We start from the raw sequence: 22,589 nt of genomic DNA, 5'->3' as shown, positions 1-22,589 counted from the left end.
CCATCCTCCTCCGTGATTCTTGCCAAGTCCTTTCTGAAGGGCTCAGGGCCCCGGGCTGTTCTGAGAAGCTGATAAATTACAGCAAACCCTGCTTCACCCTGTGGGATTGTCCTCTAGGCTTCTAGAAAAATTGAGATTAGCCTATCCAGTCTATTATTGAAATCACCTTTCTACCTGTAGGATGCTAGGGGCGTATACACAGAGACAGGAAGCCAGCTTTCCTTGCAGCCTTGCACTGCCACCTTTCTGCTGACAAAGCTGTACGGTTTTATTACTAAAATGCCAACGCGTGCACAGATCGGGTACTGGGCCCTGGAGGGTCTCTGGGGCCTTTCCAAGCTGTCATCCCACCACGAGTCTGAGGCTGAGGGTAAACGCTCCAGGAGCAGGGGAGACGTACTGGAAGCAAGGTGACGGCCAGGAAGATGCACTCCAGGGGCGTCCAAGGCAGCACTTTTTCCAAACCAGAAGGCTGTGACTCCTGCCTCTCAGTGTCGAGGACCCATAACCCAGCGAACGCGTTCTCTGCTCTAACTGGCCACCGGGGCCATTGTCTTCTGACACAGCCTGGCCAGGAGCCCTGCCATCTGCAGAAGGGAGTTCACACCTTCCGCTATTTTCATATGAGTGTATCCAATTTCCTGAAAAAAAAAAAAAAATCAGATTTAAATCTGGTTAATAAGTGAGGGAGGAAGTTTAGTTTTTGAAATCTGAACATCTAAGCGAACGGTTTGCTCAAAATTGATGCAGTGAACTCAAACTCCAGCTGGAAAATGAACTCTGAGAAGTTCAATTTATTTCCTAAAAGGATGCTGATATTTCTTTGACAGGTACTGCTAAGAAAATGAAAAAGAAAAAAAAAAAAAAAAAAAAGCCAGACTGGGAGAAAACATTTGTAACACACGTATCTGACAGAGGACTTGCAACCAGAATATATAAAGAACTCTCAAAACGCAGTAATAAGAACACAAACAACCCGATTTAAAAATGGGTAGACTTAGACACTTCCTCAAAGAAGATCATGGATGTCAAATGAGCACATGAAAAAGTACTCGACATCATTAGTTATTGGGAAATGCAAATTAAAGCCATAATGAGATACTATTATACACCTATTAGAATGGCTTAAAAAAGACCAACTGAGCATTCCAAGTGCTGACCAGAAGGGGGATCGTCTGGAATGCTCACATATTGCTGATACAAAGGCAAAATTCTATAGCCACTTTGGAAAAGTTTGGATGTTTCCTATAAAGTTAACCCTTCGATCACCATTCAACCAAGGAATCTCGCTCCTGGGAAGTTACCCAAGAGAAATGAAAACTGGGGCTCATGTTCACACCAGTTCACGTACACAAATGTTTATAGTGGTTCTATTCATTGTCACCAAAATCTGGAAACTCAAATGTCCTTCAACTGGTGAACAACAGTGGGACGTCCACACAAGGGAACACGGCTCAGCAGTGAAAAGGAAGGACCCACCGACACAGGCAACAACGTGAACAAATCCAAAATGCATCAAGTGAAGTGAGAGAAGCCAGACTTAAAAGGTTACGTTCTGCTTGATTCCACTTGTATGACCTTCTGGAAAACTCTGTCCCCCAAACAGAAAATAGATCAGTGGTTTCCAGGTGCTAGGGGGACGAGCTGACTACAGAGCGGCCCATACATCTGGGGAGATTACAGAGCTGTTCATATCTTGACTGTAGTGGTGTTCACAAGACCGAATGCTTTTGTCGACAGAACGCACCCAGGACGCTGAATTTTACTCTATTTAAATTACACCTCAATTAATCTCACTTAAACAACAAACACATAAATACCTCTCTCATAAAGAGAGTCATTCCAAGGAACACTAGGTCACTGCCTGGCAGGACTGGCTTAAGCAAACCCCCAGCCTCCAGGATGACCGGGCATTGACGGAAGCATCTTCCAGGCACCTGGCCTGTGAGTAAGACAAAACCTCAGCGTGGCCCACATTCTTGACGAGAGAAGCATTGCTCTACTCTCACTAACCTTAATAAACTCCAGTTTCAAGTATTCTGCCATTTGGAAGGTTTTACACACTCGAAAAATGTTGCCAATGATGTCTTCTGGGGAATAGCCAAGATGCCACAGGTGAGCGAGGATCTAGACAAAAGAAAACACACGGAGGCCGTGTAACTCTGTGAACAACAAGGATACTGGGGGAAGTGAGGTCAAACCCACACCAGTCTCAGGCCCGTCACACAGCTGGGAGCAGACAGGTCATCTGAGACAGCACGAGTGTTTCTGAGAATCGGCCCAACGCAGCGGCCCTGCTGGTGGGCCGCACCCTTTAGGTCATGTGGGGTGATCGATCTTCCCAGCAGGCAGAGAGATAGTATCGCAAATGTTTTAAACCATACTGCAAGACGGTCTACCACCATACCCTGTAACGTCTTTATCCAAGGCTCTTAAAAAGCCTTTTTAATCGTCCCAGTAAGCACCCCAGAGTGTCTGCTACGCTCTCTGAGCTGCCACTGTTATTAATGAACACCCCTGGCACAATTAGGCCTGAACAAATCCTGACCAGGGCAGAGATGACCGCTGTGGTCTCAGCCTCCTGCCTTCTCAACCCCAGGCCCCAGTTCCAACGCTCACCCCACCCCAACTGCAGGGTCTGGAGTCCTTGGCTCCCTGGGGCAAATGCAGGGGGTGGGGAAGCCCCGTCTCCATAAATCTGACGGCGCCCTTCAGGCCACGTGCCTGGGTCTCCCCGCCTTGCACGCCAGTTTCACGAGAGGTCGAGCTCTGCTCTAAACCCACTCAGCTTCTAGCTTAGTTTGGTGGCAGCATGGGGAGGGAAACCGGCTGCAATCACATCAATGGCCTCAGATCACATCAGTGCCCCCCATGTGGACTTGAGGGTCACCTACACCCCCACGATGCCCACTGGAATCTGCTCATAGGACCAGGCTCTGGGTCCCAGGACGCCCATTCCCAGGCTCTTCAGGAAGATAGAGGGGGAACAGCTCCCCTCCACAGAGAGAAAGATGGCTTTTCTCTACAAAGCAAGGAACTGGGCCGTTCTTTCCTCATGTCCTAGGAGGACACATTCCTCTTGCAGAGAATATAATTCGAGTAGAAAGGCATGACTTTGAATTCCAGGTCTATTACTTTTAAGCAGTGTGGTTTAGAGCAACGAGTTTAGCCTCTGAGCCAGTTTTCTCACCTGTAGAGGGTACCCAACTCCTAGCATCCGTTAAGAATGAGGTGGCGCAAAGTCCCCAGCACAGGGAGCGCCCTCTCTGCCCGGCTCAAGAAGCGAGAGGTTCCCCCCGTGTCAGGAAAGGGGGAGGAGACCCACCTTGTAGGCCTCATCGATACTGGCGCTCACACAGTGCTGGATCATCTCCTTCACCAGCAAGGGGTGCGGCTCGTCACAGACCTGACCAAACAGAAGAGAGAGGCCGGTCTGGGGCTGAGGGGGACCATCCGAGGAGGAGCCCTGGCAGACCCACGTCTGGGCAACCTAGGTACCCACCGTCTTCACTTGCTGTTTACATTGAAGTCTCCAGCAAACAGAACCAGGTTTGGGAATGCCTCTCCCACCACCAGAGTCGTCACCAAATAGACTTCGGTGTCGACCTAGTGCGGTGAGGAAAAGCCTCTGACATCATCATTACAGATTTCTCACACAAGATGAATTCACAAGAGCCAAGAAGGAATGTACGCTCAAGGGGCAGCTTCAAAGCCACGAGTCACCTGTCTTGCATCACTGGGAAGATCACCTGCCCAGTGGACTCTCTGAATCCACTTAAGAACTGGGAGGTCTTTGGGGCCCATCTCCCACCTGGAATAGGAACGGGCTTGCCCTGGACACGGCCCCCAGCCTCAGCGTGATCTCGGGCCTGTTTCCTCAGCCCCAGAATGATGAGAACATCTGCGTGCAGGGATGTGTGAGGACCAAACGGGACGCACGTGGAAGCCCCGGGCCTGCCGCAGCAGCGGGGCGCGTCCGCCACCCACACCATGCCGCAGCCCAGCCCCTCCTGCTCTGCGCAGTGGCAGGGGAGCAGGACATGCTCCCCTCCCTGCTCCCCCAGGGGGCGAGTCTGTGCCCCTCCTCCCAACACCGCCCACCCGCCCTCCTCTGCTGGCCCCGGCAGGTAAACGACGCTCTCAACTGTGATGCCCACGCCAGCTTTTACCTTGAACACATTCTCACTGTTGATGAAGCCGAATCCCGAGAAAGTGGACTGCAAGTTGTTCAGTGCCTGCCGAGGAACGGAAACAAGGCCAGGGTGACTTTCAGTCTCCGCCCGCCCCATCTCCCCTCTTGGGATCCAAGCTTACCCCCCCACTTGCAGGCCTGCTCCCCACTGGCCCGAGGCCCCACCAGTGTATCGGGTCAACGTTCCCCAGTCTGGCTACGCTCATCCCCAGGCAGCAGTCGCCCCCCTCTCCCCCCAGACGAGGGGTGCAGCAAGCCCGGGAGGCCGGCGCCCAAGCGGCGGCGCACGCACCTGCCTCATGTCACCCTGGGCGGTGAAGAGGATGGCTTCCAGGCCATCGTCCGTGGACTGCACCTTCTCCTTCTCGATGACGTTCAGCAGCCTGGCAAGAATCTGGCCGTCGGTCAGCTTGGTGTAGCGGAGGACTGCGCACCGGGACTGAATGGGCTCTGGACGAGACAGGAAGAGAGTCGGGCTCCCCAGCAAAGCACGGTGTGACCCCGTTGGTCCTTCAGTTACTCGGAAGCAGCCGCACGAGCCACGTGGCCCGGCCATGCTGGCACCACAACCCTTGCCCCGCAGTGCTCAAGAGGGACTTGGCAAACAGGGCTCAATTTCAAAATATCAACCAATAGTGGCCTCAGCTAGGACTGCCCAGGCTGACGTTGGCTGGCCAGGGCTTCCAGAAGGGGAAAAGATCCTCCAGGATAGAGACATCCACGTGCCACAGCCCACAGGAGAGTGAGTGCTGGCCCAGGTGGACTCCTGAACCACCGTGTATGAGGTACGTCTGGGCCCTTCTGGGCAGGTCACGACCCAGCCAGTCTGGGGTGAGAACAGGGCACCTGCGTGGCTTCTTTAAGCTTCCACGGGCGATTCTGATGCACATGAGAACCACCAGATGGATGAATGCCGAATTCTGGATGCGATCCCTGACCTTCAGTTCAGACTACGGCAATAGCATCTCCATGACCTCCAAGCCCCGAGTGTGTCTCTCGCTGATCCATCCTGCTCTGCTGCCCCACTGGCCTTCCTCAGAATGTTCTGATCCGTCACCTCTGCCTGCCCAGGCAAACCCTTCAACTGCCCACCAAGGTCACAGTACAGACCACCTCTGACCCTCCTACATAAAATCTTCCGCAAACCTCACCCGTCTCTCCTCTCCTAAGCCCGCGTGCCTCCCATGGAAGAATCGACCTGTGCTCTCCTGGCAGCTCTTCCCACCAAGGATGTCCTTTCCCAGCTTCTTCCCACTTAAATCACAACTGTCATTGAAAAAGCTCTTCTCCCACCCTCCTCCTCGTGGAGCCGGCCCAGACCACCCCAGACTGAAGTGACCGCCCCTCCTTTGCTCTCACACACACTTTCAAGGAACATGTTCCTGTTAGTTTGTGTGCATTAAGGAAACCAGTTACCTCCCCCAGGGATGCAGCGGACGAATACCACGACCAGGCCCTGGCCCCTCAGAGCTCAGGTTTGCCGGGATAGAGGAGTGAACATCAACAGGGAAGTTCCCACACCCTGGGACGCGGCCATGGAAGAGGTTCGTAGGAACGGCTCCAGGAGCCCAGCCAGAGAGCGATCAGCTCGGTGGAGGTGAGTTCTGAGCTGGGCCTTTAGGGACGAGCTTTCCAGGCCGGAAAGGCAAAAGGAACAGCACATTCAAAGGCAAGAGTGATGCAACGGCACAGGGGCTTTGGGGAACCACGAGGCACTGTGCAGCTGCATCACACAGGGTAGAAGGAAATGAGGCTGCAGGTAATGGGCTCCTGTGTGCTAGGATGGGGGTGGGCGTGGCTGTGTGGGCAATGAGGGACCACTGAAGGGTTCAGTGGGGGAGTGGCAGGGTCAGACCTGTGCTGAGAAGACCCCGGCAGCCAGCTGGTGACTCAGGTGCAGAGAAGCTGCAGGGACACTGCACCAGTGAAGAGGAGAAACTGAGGCCAGACCTAGAGTGAGGGAAGGAGGGGTAGGGGCTCAAGACACTGGGGAGGTGGGATGACCTTGGATCTGATTCTGATGAGGGGCTGGCTGCGGTGGTGAGCAGAAAAAGGGAGGACCTGAGATGGCTCAGGGCTTGCTGGCTTTGGGAAGCACCCCCCGTCTTGTGTGAGCCCCTGATGGGCAGGGACAGAGGCTCATACAGGTCTGTAGCCTCCACTGTGCCTTGGGCAGAGGAGATGCTGTGCACATAAAATACCGTGCTCAACATCTGTCCAATGGATGAGACGTTTCAAAGAACAGCTTTCCTAAGAGTTCATTTCAATTTATCTGAAATCTGGAAGATTCATGACAGAACCTTATTTACATATTTGGCTTATCAGCACAGACAAGAGAAAGACCAATTAGAAACGGGAGTTCTTGGGACTTCCCTGGTGGTCCAGTGGTTAGGACTCCGCACTTCCAATGAGGGGGGCATGGGTTCGATTCCTGGTCGGGGAACTAGGATCCCACGTGCCACGCGGCCTGGCGCGGCCAAAAAGTAAAACAAACAAACAAACAAACAAAACGAAACAGAAAAACCACAATGGAATTCTTATCTAAAAGCAATTAATATGCAAACTCATAGATTTTTCATAGATTTTTCTCTTTGGAGAAGTACCAAAAGCTGCGAATTCAGATACACGTCAGAATAAAGCAGGCATAGCCTTCCTCCAAGAAAGCAGGGCTCTCCCTTAACTGGTATAACTCCAGGAGCTAAGGTGAGGTTGTTACTGACAGTTTCAAAAATCATCTCTGCAGTGATTTAATCATGAACCATTTCCTCTAAAGCTAAGCAATACGTTTCTTTAGAGATTTGGTCTACATGGTTCTTATATCCCTTTAGAAATTAAAAAATAATCAGAATGCTATCTATATATACCAGAAAAATTAATTTCATGAAAAGCGAGGGCCAGACCTTTCTCCACCAATAACTGCAGTTTCTAATCTCTACACAGACTCATCCACGCAGAGCCCTGTGCAAAATGCACTGGGGGGACGGCTTCACAGGCGAATTCTATCAAACATTTAGAGAAGAGCTAACACCCATCCTTCTCAAACTCTTCCAAGATACAGCAGAGGGAGGAACACTCCCAAACTCATTCTACGAGGCCACCATCACCCTGATACCAAAACCAGACAAAGATGTCACAAAGAAAGAAAACTACGGGCCAATATCACTGATGACCATAGATGCAAAAATCCTCAACAAAATACGAGCAAACAGAATCCAACAGCACATTAAAAGGATCATACACCATGATCAAGTGGGGTTTATCTCAGGAATGCAAGGATTCTTCAATATATGCAAATCAATCAATGTGATACACCATACTAACAAACTGAAAGAGAAAAACCATATGATAACCTCAATAGATGAAGAAAAAGCTTTTGACAAAACTCAACACCGATTTATGATCAAAACTCTCCAGAAAGTAGGCATAGAGGGAACCTACCTCAACATAATAAAGGCCATATATGACAAACCCACAGCCAACGTCATTCTCAATGGTGAAAAACTGAAACCATTTCCTCTAAGATCAGGAACAAGACAAGGTTGCCCACCCTCACCACTATTATTCAACATAGTTTTGGAAGTTTTAGCCACAGCAGTCAGAGAAGAAAAAGAAATAAAAAGGAATCCAAATTGGAAAAGAAGAAGTAAAACTGTCACTGTTTGCAGATGACATAATACTATGCATAGAGGATCCTAAAGATGCTACCAGAAAACTGCTAGAGCTAATCAATGAATTTGGTAAAGTAGCAGGATACAAAATTAATGAACAGAAATCTCTTGCATTCCTACACACTAATGATGAAAAATCAGAAAGAGAAATTAAGGACACTCCCATTTACCACTGCAACAAAAAGAATAAAATACCTAGGAATGAACCTACCTAAGGAGACAAAAGACCTGTATGCAGAAAACTATAAGACACTGATGAAAGAAATAAATGATAATACAAACAGATGGAAAGATATACTATGTTCTTGGATTGGAAGAATCAACATTGTGAAAATGACTATACTACCCAAAGCAACCTACAGATTCAATGCAATCCCTATCAAACTACCAATGGCATTTTTCACAGAACTACAACAAAAAATTTCACAATTTGTATGGAAACACAAAAGACCTCAAATAGCCAAAGCAATCTTGAGAAAGAAAAATGGAGCTGGAGGAATCGGGCTCCCGGACTTCAGACTATTCTACAAAGCCACAGTAATCAAGACAGTATGGTACTGTCACAAAAAAAGAAATATAGAGCAATGGAACAGGATAGAAAGCCCAGAGATAAACCCATGCACATATGGTCACCTTATCTTTGATAAAGGAGGCAAGAATATACAATGGAGAAAAGACAGCCTCTTCAATAAGTGGCACTGGGAAAACTGGACAGCTACATGTAAAAGAATGAAATTAGAACACTCCCTAACACCATACACAAAAATAAACTCAAAATGGATTAAAGACCTAAACGTGAGGCCAGACACTATAAAACTCATAGAGGAAAACATAGGCAGAACACTCTATGGCATAAATCACAGCAAGATCCTTTTTGACCCACCTCCTAGAGAAATGAAAATAAAAACAAAAATAAACAAATGGGACCTAATGAAACTTAAAAGCTTTTGCACAGCAAAGGAAACCATAAACAAGACGAAAAGACAACCCTCAGACTGGGAGAAAATATTTGCAAACGAAGCAACTGACAAAGGATTAATCTCCAAAATATACAAGCAGCTCATGCAGCTCAATATCAAAAAAACAAACAACCCAATCCAAAAAGGGGCAGAAGACCTAAACAGACATTTCTCCAAAGAAGATATACAGATTGCCAACAAACACATGAAAGGATGCTCTACATCACTAATCATTAGAGAAATGCAAATCAAAACTACAATGAGGTATCACCTCACACCGGTCAGAATGGCCATCATCAAAAAATCTACAAACAATAAACGCGGAGAGGGTGTGGAGTAAAGGGAATCCTCTTGCACTGTTGGTGGGAATGTAAATTGATACAGCCACTACGGAAAACAGTATGGAGGTTCCTTAAAAAACTAAAAATAGAACGACCATATAACCCAGAAATCCCACTACTGGGCATATACCCTGAGAAAACCATAATTCAAAAAGAGTCATGTACCGCAATGTTCACTGCAGCATTATTTACAATAGCCAGGACATGGAAGCAACCTAAGTGTCCAATGACAGATGAATGGATAAAGATGTGGCACATATATACAATGGAATATTACTCAACCATAAAAAGAAACGAAATTGAGTTATTTGGAGTAAGATGGATGGACCTAGGGTCTGTCATAGAGAGTGAAGTAAGTCAGAAAGAGAAAAACAAATACTGTATGCTAACACATATATATGGAATCTAAAAAAAATGGTTCTGATGAACCTAGGGGCAGGACAGGAATAAAGACGCAGATGTAGAGAATGGACTTGAGGACACGGGGAAGGGGAAGGGGAAGCTGGGACAAAGTGAGAGAGTAGCATTGACATATATACACTACCAAATGTAAAATAGATAGCTAGTGGGAAGCAGCTGCATAGCACAGGGAGATCAGCTCCGTACTTTGTGACCACCTAGAGGGGTGCGATAGAGAGGGTGGGAGGGAGAGGCAAGAGGGAGGGGATATGGGGATATATGTATACATATAGCCAATTCACTTTCTTATACAGCAGAAACTAACACAACATTGTAAAGCAATTATATACTCCAATAAAGATGTTGAAAAAAAAAAAAGATAGCACAGCTACCTTGTTTGACTCAGTTGTTAGTTAGGGGAGCAGGGATTTGATGTGAAATCTGTTTGCTTACAAAGTTCATGTTGTTTCCAGTTAAGCTGCTGATCTGGAAAGTTGAACATTATTTGGTAAAACCTGGACTCTGTAGTTTCCCTACTCTTGCCATTAACTGTAGGTAGCATTTTGACTTCTAGGATATTGTTCATTTCACTTTTACAATAAAATTTATAATAAAAATTTAAATTAAAAAAAAAATGCACTGTGGGGTGGGGGCAGTTCTTTAAGTATAACACGGCTCCTGCCCTCCCAGACCGGTCCTACCACTGGTAAGGAGACAAGCAACATACACGGCCATAAATCAAGACCTTTTAGCACAGTTTCCTCCACTGCACCGTGGGTGTCTTGAAGGTAGAGAACGTTTCTTGTTAAACTCTGTCTGCTCTGCACTAGCCCGGTGCCTGACACCTACTAAGAACAGAGTAGATGTTTGTGGAACAGATTCATGACCTGGGGAAGGTCAAGGGACACGAGCCCACTGGGGCTGGAGACAATGACTCTGTGGGGGGCATCATGGTTGGTACCACACTTGTCTGGGTGGAGAAGGAGGAGCCAGACGGCTGAGCTTACACAGGCTGGGGGTTAGCAGGGCGGACGTGAGGCAAGGACAGAGGGACAAGAGAGCTGTGAGAAATGGTCAGAGAGAGAGTGAAAAAAAGCTGGACTGTGCTCGCAGTCTGTATCAGAAAGGGAAGGACGTGAAACCGGCAGGAAGTTGAGACACTGAGGCGGGAGGGCTCAAAGCGGTGAGGAAGAAGACAGACTGCTGGGAGGGAAGGAGGGAGGGAGGGAGGGGGCTGGAAGGACCAACGCCAGGTCAGGAAGATGAGCGTGTGAGCTTTCGCAGGGGAGGCAGCTCCTGGTAATGACAAAACCCAGCGTGCAGACACACTGTGTGCCAAGTGCTCCGGACACACAGAAAGCGCAAGAGCACGTCTGCACAGGGGCCATGACCGTGACACTGCGCACAGGATACCAAAACATCACGTGTGCCTGTGATGCAAGAGTCAGACAGACCTGCGGTTCCAATCCCAGCTCTTCGGCTTGCTGTGAGACTTTGGGCAAACTATTCAACCTCTCTGAGCTCCATGTTTTTTTCATATCTAAGGTGGAGCTAATAATACCTCGGCATAGAATTATATAAGATTAAATGAGAAAGCGGATTATACAGTGCTCAGGCCACGGCAGGCGATAAAAAAGCCCCTTCTCTTCTGCGGCTAAAGAGCCAACGTGAACGGCACATGGACCCCGAGCCACGCAGAGCCGACCCTCACCTATGATTTTATCCGAAGCATTACAAGCAAGAGCGAAGCGGGTCGTTTTGGAGTAGATTTCCATGGTTCTCCTCAAGGCTTGCTGGGCTCCATCAGTCATGCTGAGAAGAAAAACACAAGGGGCGGTTTGCAGCTGGGACCCAAGGTCCACGGGACACAAATCCCCTCCTACGGACCCTGGGAAGCCTACACTCCTGATTGGGCATGCTCAGTCTCTCTCCGGGACCCCGTGCGGGTCTCACGCAGACAGGCTGCACGCGGACAGAGCAGAGGCCCTGCAGGCAGGCTGCCTGGGCTCACCTCAAAGCTCCTTCATCCACTCCTGTGGGACCTTTAGGCAAATTATCTGAGCCTCAATGTCATCGCCTATAAGGAGATAATGCTACTGCCCACCTCAGAGGGTTGTTATGACAATTAAATAAAACAATAACACGTAAAGTGTGTAGCAGAGCACCTGGCATAATGCAAATGCTTACAGATACGTGCTGGATAAATGTTAGCGGCTATTACTGCTGTAAATAATGTTACAGTAAAATGGTTAAGGTGTATCCCCACTATGGAACAGAATGCAACAGAATACAGCAATTAAAACCTATGTTCACAACAAGATTATAATAACATGGAACTCTGCTCTTCACGTTAAAAGGCAAAACCAGGATACAAAAATTATAATTATCATCTCAACTATGTAAAAATGCACAGTGTAGAAAAACAGGAGATAAAATAAAGCAAGAAATTACCCATATCTTTAAAAATTTCTTCAAAGAACATGAATTACTGTTATTTTTCTAAACAGCACTTAACATTTTTTCATTTATACTGATAATGATTGCACAACATTGTGAATGTACTAAATGCCGCTGAATGGTACACTTTAAAATGGTTGAAATGGTAAATTTTCTGTTAGATATATTTCACCACAATTTAAAAAAATCATTTAAATTATGCATGTAAATGATGCTGGAACAAACACAATAACTGTCTTAGACAAATGTTTGTAAGTTACTTAATTAAGATCAGGTTTAAGGCTCAGGCCTCTATTAAATTTCTCTTCAAGATGTAATAAGCAAATCTGTCACAGAAGTGCAAAGGTGAGAGCTTTTCCTCCTGATTTAATACAGCCAGATAAAAGACTTAGAGATCAAGGTAAAAAATTCTTGGCAAAGCACTCTACCTGTCTGCTTCATCCAGGATGATGATCTTGTGTCGCCCTTTGGGAAGGGTGACTTTCTGTTGGGCAAACATTTTGATTTTGTTCCTCACAACGTCAATGCCCCTGAAACAATGAGCCACAATATTATTGTCACCTTCTGAGACCAATTCACTCACCTTCACGGGGACTTTTAACCCTCAGGACACCATCATGGACCCAACTTTAGTTTTTCAGTTTCTTTTTGGGCAATCTAACTATTTATAGGGATTGTCATTCATTACTTTTATTCCTTCTTGGAGGTCTTCAGAAGAACAAAGGAAAACATTTACTTACTTTTTAAAAACAGAATGAAACTCATTTTATCTTGCAATTATCATACGGGTCCATTGGACTCTTTATAATCTAAGATACATTTTGGGGGTCTCAGTAATCTTACACTTCCTATATCTTAAAATGTTTGCTACTTCATCATCCTAGTACTTATTTCATCATTACTCATCAATTATTCCCAACTATGCTAAAAAAGACTAAAATAATAAAATGAAAGAATGATGGAAATGCTTAGAAGATCGATGCAATATTCGGAAAAACTGTTACTACTGCCTCATCCTTCAGTTTTTTATTGTTTCGTGAGGTACTACATTATCTTTCTGGAAGATACAAAAGTAGTTCAGATACACTATCTGAAAGCTTTCATTGACCACAGCCGAAAATTCAAAATTTTTCATTTTCTACCCATAGTGTCAGAGAAAAGAAATGACAGCGGAAGATGTTTCATCATTATTAGACAGGTCAGAAAATGAAGCAGAGAGACAGCAGGATTCTAGACTCTGATGATGATGGTGAAATTGATCACATAAACAAAATTTCAGACTACAAGTCTTCAGATGCCAAAATCCTCCATGAATTTTCTCAAACTTAAGAATCAAGGCGTGAACATATTTCTAAGGACAAAAACTAAACATATTTTCACCCAGTTAGTCACTCAACAGGAAGGACTTTAGCTCCCCAATGTCTTGTGACAAGAACCTGGACCATCCTGTTTTGCTAAAAGAACATGTGACAGAACTTCCCTGGTGGCACAATGGTTAAGAATCTGCCTGCCAATGCAGGGGACACAGGTTCGAGCTCTGGTCTGGGAAGATCCCACATGTCTTGAAGCAACTAAGCCCTCAAGCCACAACTACTGAGCCTGCGTGCCACAACTACTGAAGCCTGTGAGCCTAGAGCCCATGCTCCATAAGAGAAGCCACTGCAATGAGAAGCCCAAGTGCCACAACGAAGAGTAGCCCCCGCTCGCCGCAACTAGAGAAAGCCTGAGAGCAGCAACGAAGACCCAACACAGCCAATAAATAAATAAATAACTGTATTAAAAAAAAAAGAACATGTGACAGTATTCGTTCATCTTTGATGATATTCGAACACCCACATTTACAGGGTACAGTTTGTAAGTGATCAAAAGCTGAAGGCAGGTGTGTATAATAAGGTTCCTGGAAGGAAACAGATGATAAAGGAACCAAAAAAAGCCATTGTATGGATCCCTCTAATAAATCTAAAATTGAAAATATTTGCAATTATGGGCCATTCTCTCTTCAACAAAATTAACAGCCACCAAAGTTTTCAAAGTTTTCTGTTGGTATCTGCTATCTGGAATCGGCATTTACAAAACGGCTCGACTGCAGGCGTGTTCATGGCAGCCGAGGAGCTAGCTGTTAGTTGCATTCACAGGACAGAGCCCGTTTCAGGTCTAGTGTACATCATCAAAACCCGGAAAACGCTGCAGAGTAGAGAACCATGTCCCCAAGGGATAACCAAAGGCAGACTTTGCAGGCATTTTATTCAACAGGTCCTCATTTCATAATCCTCTACTATCCCATGTCTAAAAAGTAAACTGGGGGAGTTCCCTGGCAGTCCAGTGGTTAGGACTCGGCTCTCTCACTGCCGTGGGTGGGTGTTCAATCCCTGGTCGGGGAACTAAGATCCCACAAGCCGCGCTGTGCAGCCGAAAATAAATAAATTAATTAATAAAAACAAAAAGGTTAAGATGGTAAATTTAATGTTAAAAAAAAAAAAGTAATGGGGACTTCCCTCGTGGCGCAGTGGTTAAGAATCCGCCTGCCAATGCAGGGGACACAGGTTCGATCCCTGGTCCAGGAAGATCCCACATGCCACGGAGCAACTAAGCCCGTGCGCCACAGCTACTGAGCCTGCGCTCTAGAGCCCGTGCTCCGCAACAAGAGAAGCCACCGCAGTGAGAAGCCCACTCACCGCAACGAAGAGTAGCCTCCGCTCGATGTGACTAAAGAAAGCCGGCGTGTAGCAACGAAGACCCAACGCAGCCAAAAATAAATTTAAAAAAAAAAAGTAAACCAGCAGCCCACCTCCATTAGGATGGTTACTAACAACAACAGAAAATAACAAGTGTTGGTGAGGATGTGAAGAAAAGGGAGCCCTTGTGTGCTGTCAATGGGAATGTAAAATGGTGCAGCCACTATGGAAAACAGTACGGTGGTCCCTCAAATATTGAAACACAGAATTACCAAATAATCCAGTGATTCCATTTCTGAGTCTATATCTGAAAGAATTGAAAGCGGGGTCTCGGAGAGATATGTGTGCACCCCTGCTCATAGCAGTATTATTCACAGTTCATAATATTCAAAAGATGAAAGCAACGCCAAGTGCCCCTTGTCAGCTGAATGGATAAACAAAACATGGTGGTATATACCACTCAGCCTGAAAAAGGAAGGACATTCTGACACGTGCTACAACATGGAGGAACCTGAAATATGCGTGAAATAAGCCAGTCACAAAAGCACAAATGCTGTATGATTCTACTTGTGGGCGGTTCCTAGAATAGTCAATTCATAGAGACAGAAAGTCACATGGTGGGTTCCAGGGGCTGGGGGAGGGGAATGGGGAGTCGTTGTTTAATGGGTATAGAGTTTCCATTTGGGAAGAAGAAAACAGTTCTGGAGATCTGTTGCACAATAATGTGAATGTACCCAACGCCACTGAACTGTACACTTAAAGATGGTTAAGATGGTAAATTTTTTTTAAAAATAAATTTATTTATTTATTTATTTTTGGCTGTGTTGGCTCTTCATCACTGCGTGCGGGCTTTCTCTAGTTGCAGTGAACGGGGGCTACTCTTCGTTGCAGCAGGCAGGCTTCTCATTGCAGTGGCTTCTCTTGTTGCAGAGCACGGGCTCTAGGCGCACGGGCTTCAGTAGTTGTGGCACGTGGGCTCAGTAGTTGTGGCTCGTGGGCTCTAGAGCACAGGCTCAGTAGTTGTGGCGCACGGGCTTAGTTGCTCCGCGGCATGTGGGATCTTCCCGGACCAGGGCTTGAACCCGTGTCCCCTGCATTATTGGCAGGCGGATTCTTAGCCACTGCGCTGCCAGGGAAGTCCCAAGATGGTAAATTTTATGCGATGTGTATTTCAGCACAATTAAAAGTAATTTTTAAAATCTCCATTAAAAAAAAAAAACTAAACCAATAAGTCAAGTGCTTATGATGCCACATCAACAAGCCAGCAATCCCCATTCTCTTTCATTGGAAAGATTAAAGGAAAACACAAACAGCAAACCAAGCTCTATAAGTGCTACAGAGACCTGAAAAAAGGTTGTTTCTATGACAGCTCAAAATGTAAAACACTCGCCACCCTTCAGGCCTAACTCCCAGGTGTACCTGTCATTTGAGGCATTGAGCTCCAAAACGGCATCCTTGAAGGCCGGACCCAGCAGGGCTCGTGCCAAACACAGGATGCTGGTAGTTTTGCCGGTTCCTGGGGGGCCCTAGGAATGAGATCTCCAGTAAGTGCTTCAAGCCAACAGAATGAACGTAACGAGAACTCCCGATTTATTGCTCACCACTGTTTGCGCTCACCCCCCGCCTAGAACCCTCCCAACCCGACCCCAACCCATAGCACACACCAGATCAATACAGCAACCAACCCGCAGGCCTGACCAGTGGGAGGTGGGAATGGTATGGGCTCTGGTGATCATGGGCTTCTCTGAGGAGGAAGCTCTGTACATGAGAAAGCGCTTAAGAGGGGCCGAAAACCAGACTCCAAGACGTCCGACAGGGCCAGGACCCAGTACTCACAGCAATGATGATATTGGGCACATTCCCTTCTCTTGCAAAGACCTGAAGGAAGAAATGCTCGTTAAAACTGGTTCATCTGCAAACTTGAGGAGCCAGGTCTCCCCAACCACACAGGACCGTGTAGCAAACATGGCTACAAACTGTTCCATGTGGATGCCCCGTGGAACGCTCAGGTCAACACATTCAAAACTGAATTCAACACTTTCCCCTATAAACCTGAGGCCCCCCCATGTTTCCCCTTCCGTGGACTGTCAACGGCATCAACCCTCCCGCCCACACCAGGAACCTGGAGGTCACCGTCATCCTTGACTGGCCTTCTCCCTCACCCCATGCAGCCCCTCAATGACAAAGGCTGGGCCCCTCTTTCTCCTTTATCTGGAGACCACTTCCTTCTCTTCAGCCCACTGCCACTTTCTTAGCCCATGACCTCTTTTTTAAAAATTATTATTATTATTTTTTTAAATTTTTATTGGAGTATAGTTGATTTACAATGTTGTGTTAGTTTCAGGGGTACAGCAAAGTGAATCAGTTATACATATACATATATCTACTCTTTTTTAGATTCTTCTTAGCCCATTACCTCTTGCCTGCATTGCTTTCAACAGGCCATTGGCTGGTCTCCTTGCCTCTAATCTTGCCCCACTCCAATCCATTTCCCACACGGTAACATAACCAATTTTCTAAAATACACATCTCTGAAAACACTTTTACCTGACTGGAACTCTTGGATGACCCAAACCCTTAAACCTGGCTCGCGAGGCCCTGCCCACCTCACCAGCTCACCCCTCCCACCCCCCAGTACACATGCTCTACAGCCTCGTTACTTGGTGGGCTCCACAGACCAGCAGCATTGGCACCTCCTGGGAGCTTGTCAGAAATGCAGACTCTCTGACCCCACTCCAGAACTACCAGATCAGAACCTGCATTTTTGACAACATCCCCAGGCGATTCGTATGCCATTCACGTCGGGAAGGCACTACTCTGTATTCCACTCAGATGGCATTTCCCACCCCCACCCCCATAGAATAAGCCATGTTCTCTCTCACCTCCAGACCTTTGCACATGCTGTTCCTGCTTCCTCCCCTCTCTCCACCCCCGACCCCCCAAGTCTAGCTGACTCCCACTCACTTAGCTTTGGTGTCACTTCTTCCATTTGGGAATTAGGACTCTGTAAGCAGGTTAACTCTTCCCTGAACTAACCCACATGCCCCCACAGCCCCTGTACGTCCCCTGGCAGAGTGCTTATCACATGGCCTGCCGACTTTAATGCTGCCCCGGTTCGAGTGTAAATCCCACGCAGAGCTGGGCTCAGGTCTAGTCTGTTCACCATTTTATCAACGGTTCCTAAAACCACACCGTAACTAGCCCAGAGAAGATATTCAAATATTTGCCAAATGAATAAGTCTGTAAAATAAATAAATAACCTTGGTAGCTATTGAAGTCTAAGCCCCAGCTACTGCAGAGACAGCCTCTGTCATGTCTCAAATAGCTGGGCTTCTAGATTCTGCCTAAAGACCTCTAGGGCTGGGAATTCAAAGCTTGCTCTACTGCTGAATGTTTCTGCTTGCTCCTGGTTCGTGTCATCCTGAAGTCTGCTGCCTTGTCACTTAGTCGCTTTAGGCAGGGCTTAGCAATTATGATGGAGAGGAAGGTGGGGGGAGTGGGGGTGGTCCACCCTGAGACCCGTTTTTATAAGCTCCCTAGCTAAGAATGGTTTTCACATTTTTAAAGGGTTGTTTAAAAAATAAACAAAGGGACTTCCCCTGGGGGTCCAGTGGTTAAGACTGCGCTTCCACTGCAGGGGGCGCGGGTTCGATCCCTAGTCGGGGAACTAAGATCCCATGAGCTGCACACGCGGCACGGCCAAAAAAAAATACAGAGAATATTTGACAAAGACTTTATATGGTTTGCAAAGCCTAAAATATCTATTCATCGGCTTTTACAGACAAAGTTTGCCACCTCTGCTCTTGAAGAATACAGAACAAGTCTGATAAGCCCTCTCCAAAGAGCCAGTCCTTCAAACATCTGAAGTTACCCACCCTGTCTTCTAGATTCCTCTCCAAGCTGAACGTCTCCCATTCCCTTAATTCTTCTGGATTTGTGGCCAGCCCCCAGCTCGCTATCTTGGCTGTCTTCCTCCAAATGCCTCGAGCTTATCAAAGTCACAATAATGAGATGCAAGATCCTCTTTTAAAAACTCACCTCCAGTCTGCTCACGGTGTCTTCATTCCCGACAATCTCATTCAGCTTTACTGGTCTGTATTTTTCAACCCTGTTTTTAAGAAAATGCATAAAGATGTTGACACGGCTATTTTCACGCTACCCAAAAGAAAGCACTAAAGGGCAATTCTGGGAGCTTTGTCAGAAGATGATATACATTCAATAAAAATACATCAAATGGTTGCAGGTTTTAAATTTAAAGAGATGCCCGAGTGCCATTTGAAAAGTCAAGCGCATGAGAATTGTGCACCCAAGACTTCAAACCCGCCACAGCAGAGAAACACCTGCTGGTGCTGGAGAAGGGCCAGAGCAGGCCATCTGGAGAAATGTGACACTGTGTGGCCACACAGTCTGCCCATCACAACAGAGGTCCAGCGCACGCGGCACTGACATCATTTGCTCTGACAGACATGGATGCAACTGGGCCCCCTTCTCATCCCTTACCTGCCAGTGTCTGCAGACTTGTGCCAGGTGCCCAGCACGGCTGACTAGACAGAAACCGCAGGCCTATCCTGTGATCCTATTAGGCTGTGTGGACTGGACAGCCTAGTGGCCTTTTCAGACCAATACTTCTTCTACTAAGCAAGCTATGCTATGAGAGAAAGTGACTTTCTCTGGCTCTGAGAAGTGGAAGTAGATTTGCAATGATTTGACCATCAGGATTTCCTCTGCCCTTTATTATACTCCCTGATTCACTCTTAGCTTGTACTCCCTCCAGGTACTGGTTTTGCACCAGAAGGAGCTGCATGCAAAGCTTTTTTGCCACATACTGCAGAAAACAGAGACAGCTCTCCTCCAAGGTCAGCAGATGGAGCATTCTTGTTTCTCCTCATTTATTCTTCATACTCAGCCCCCTCCCGGTGCCAAGAGGTGTCTAAGGAGTTAGCACACTCAACGGGAGGAAGGTAGAAGGTGCAGACATGAGCAAAACATAGTTCTTGCTCTCAAGGGCTTTCCCACTAGAGGGGAGATACAGCTTGGCAAATCCCACTACAATGCTAAACTGCTTATAAAAACCACGGGCTGTGGAAGCCCAGAGGAGGGAGGAATCGCCACCTGGGAAGGTTTGGAGCTGAAATCTCAGCTAGATTTTGTTCTGTTTTAATAAATTTATTTTATTTATTTATTTTTGGTTGCATTGGGTCTTCATTGCTGTGCACGGGCTTTCTCTAGTTGCGGCGAGCGGGGGGCTACTCTTCGTTGTGGTCCATGGGCTTCGCATTGCGGTGGCTTCTCTTGTTGCAGAGCGCGGGCTCTAGGCGCGCGGGCTTCAGTAGTTGTGGCTCGCGAGCCCTAGAGCGCAGGCTCAGTAGTCATGGCGCACGGGCTTAGTTGCTCCGCGGCATGTGGGATCTTCCCGGACCAGGGCTTGAACCCGTGTCCCCTGTATTGGCCGGACCAGGGCTTGAACCCGTGTCCCCTGTATTGGCAGGCGGATTCTTAACCACTGTGCCACCAGGGAAGCCCCCCTCAGCTAGACTTTGAACAAGGCAAACATACTCCTCCTTCAGGACCTTCATAGCTGCTCCCTGACTGAAAGCTCTCTCTGCCTCCATGGCGACATGGCTTCCTTCCTGAATTCAGGTCTTTACTCAAATATCATCTCATCAGAGGCCTTCCCTGACCACCATAGCGATCTACTCCACAGAAGCTGTCACCATCAAATATATGTCTACTTGTTTATTTTTTACTTTGTCTTTCTCTATCAAATGTAAGCTCTGTGACAACAGAATTTGTTTTGCACACTTAAGTATCTTAAGCATCTAAAACAGGGTCGTGTGTGAAAATTATAATGCAAACCACATATGTAATCTTAAACTTTCTCGTAGTCACATTTAAAAAGGTAAAAAGAAAATGGGTGAAGTTATTTTACTAATATAATTTAGAGAACCTAATATATTCAAAACATTATCATTTTCAACATGTAATCAATATAAAAATTACTAATGAGATTTTTTAAAACTAAGTCCTTGAAATACGGTGTGTATCGTACACTTACAAGCCCATCTCAATTCGGACTAACACCAGACTCATGTGGCTAGTGGCGGGGGGACTGGATAGCGCAGCGTAGATATTCCAGTAAGCTATACTGCCCTTCGTTTAGGTATCTGCTCTCGCCAAGAAGAGGGGTGGGCTGGAGGGATGGGAATACGCAGCGGACAGGGAGGAAACCATTCCCACGCCCAGTGGAGAGTTCCGAGAGGTGCGCACAGGGAGTGGGAACCGAGTGGAGAGCCTGCCCTACACCTGCGCCAGTTGGCAGGTGACTTCCCACGTCACCTTTCCTCCCAGCTGCCCAGGATGCTGCTGTTTAAAGTGAGCAAGCCACGGAAAACAGGCGGGTGCCTTCACACCATCCCGATTCCGAATCTGCGTCCGACACTTCCCGCCGAGCGACCATCAGAGTCGCGGCTGGCACAGCGCCTGGTGCCCAGTGGGTGGTCGCAGCGGGCGGCTATTATCACAATTAGCATCGTTCTGACCAAGACCCCGCTTCCAGAGTACAGACTGGTCACTCTCCACCCCAGGTGGGCTTAGCGACCCACATCCCTTGCCTTCTTCAAATAATAATCTACTGGACACCACCCCGGGGCCTCCTGCTCCGCTCAGGTGACCCCCAAATGAGCTCCCGCCCCTGGGTTACCCCGGGACACACGGCCCGCCACTCGCCCACCCACACGTCCAGAGAACCCATCGTTGATGGCCTGGATCCTCACCACGGCAGCTCGTACTGGCCGGCGCTGCCGGGGGCCTTGCTGGGGGCCGGGTCAGGGTCCTGGGCCCCGCACTCGCCACTGCCACCGCCGCTCTCCTGCGCCTCCATTCTCCCGCCGCCTCTTCCCGCCGCCCGAGACCTCACCCCATGACGCCATCACGCAGGCACCGCCCCTTGTTTCCGAGGGACTCTGGGCGCGAGCGGAAGCCTTCTGCCCGCCCCTTTCTGCGCCTGCGCAGAGGGCACTGGCCTGGCGGGGGCGCTAGTTGCTATTGACCGCAGTTGCTATGGGAGACCTGGTGTCCGGTCTGGGTAGTGAGGGGAAGGCGAGACCGGACCGCATCGCCTTCCAAGAAGGCTGGTCTCTCCAAGAAGGGACGTTCGTTGGTTTTCGTCTTTGTGAGATTTGTCGGGGTGGCCCTCTCTGTGCGGCCCGTGGGGAACGGCTGCACGGAGGTGGGGCCGCACGCCAGGCAGGCCTGGCAGGGTGGGAGCATCCTGCCGGGTGCAGGGAGAAGCCGGAGCCTGTGGACATTCCGCCCAAACGTAGGACCCGACGGCGGACACGGACAGGGACTGATGTCCAGCGGTCCTGGACGGCGGAAGGCCGGAGCCGACGTCTGGGACCTGCCCTTGCCCACTTTTCCCGATTGCTCAGAATGTCCCCATGCGGAACACTAGCTCCCATTGGGTGGTCTCCTGCACCCTGGAACTTGACGTTTATTATCAGGAAATTCTCATAATGCTACAAAATGAGAATTACTCTCATTTTGCAGAGGAGGAACTGCCTCTCTGTAAAATGTGACTCAGTTTCATTCCAGAAAAATAGATACTGCATATTCACAAGCGCTTTGAGTATTCTTTTGGGCTGGTTTTCTACCTGTTGAACTAATCTTTCCTCCCATTGCCTAATTAACATAATAATAACAACTAATAAAAATAACGAATGGTGATTATATTTACTGTCCTCTACTATGCACTAGACCCGAGGTGGATACTCACATTATCCTCGTTTTACAGATTAAGAAACAGGCTTGAGAATGACTCATTTGTCCAGTGTCATTTGGGTTGTAAGTGGTGGAGCCAACCCACCATGTTGCCTAAACAGTTCATATAAAATTCTGTT

General features: G+C 47.7%; 1 protein-coding gene across 1 annotated transcript; it reads right to left on the bottom strand.

The window, feature by feature from the left end:
• Nucleotides 1-217: 217 nt before the first annotated feature.
• RFC2 (replication factor C subunit 2) lies at nucleotides 218-21,621 on the bottom strand. Its single transcript, XM_082432396.1, has 11 exons — nucleotides 21,465-21,621; nucleotides 18,730-18,799; nucleotides 16,528-16,569; nucleotides 16,111-16,217; nucleotides 12,445-12,546; nucleotides 11,271-11,371; nucleotides 4,485-4,642; nucleotides 4,170-4,235; nucleotides 3,326-3,406; nucleotides 2,014-2,127; nucleotides 218-641 (listed from the first exon to the last, which is right to left on the bottom strand). The coding sequence occupies exons 1-11, from the start codon at nucleotides 21,569-21,571 to the stop codon at nucleotides 531-533; spliced, it is 1,059 nt and encodes a 352-aa protein (XP_082288522.1). The 5' UTR covers nucleotides 21,572-21,621; the 3' UTR covers nucleotides 218-530.
• Between the last annotated feature and the right edge of the window lie 968 nt (nucleotides 21,622-22,589).

Source organism: Balaenoptera physalus (genome assembly GCF_965194825.1).
Source record: "Balaenoptera physalus genome assembly, chromosome: 16".
Lineage (NCBI taxonomy): Eukaryota > Metazoa > Chordata > Mammalia > Artiodactyla > Balaenopteridae > Balaenoptera > Balaenoptera physalus.
This window is presented reverse-complemented; position numbering and strand designations above follow the sequence as displayed.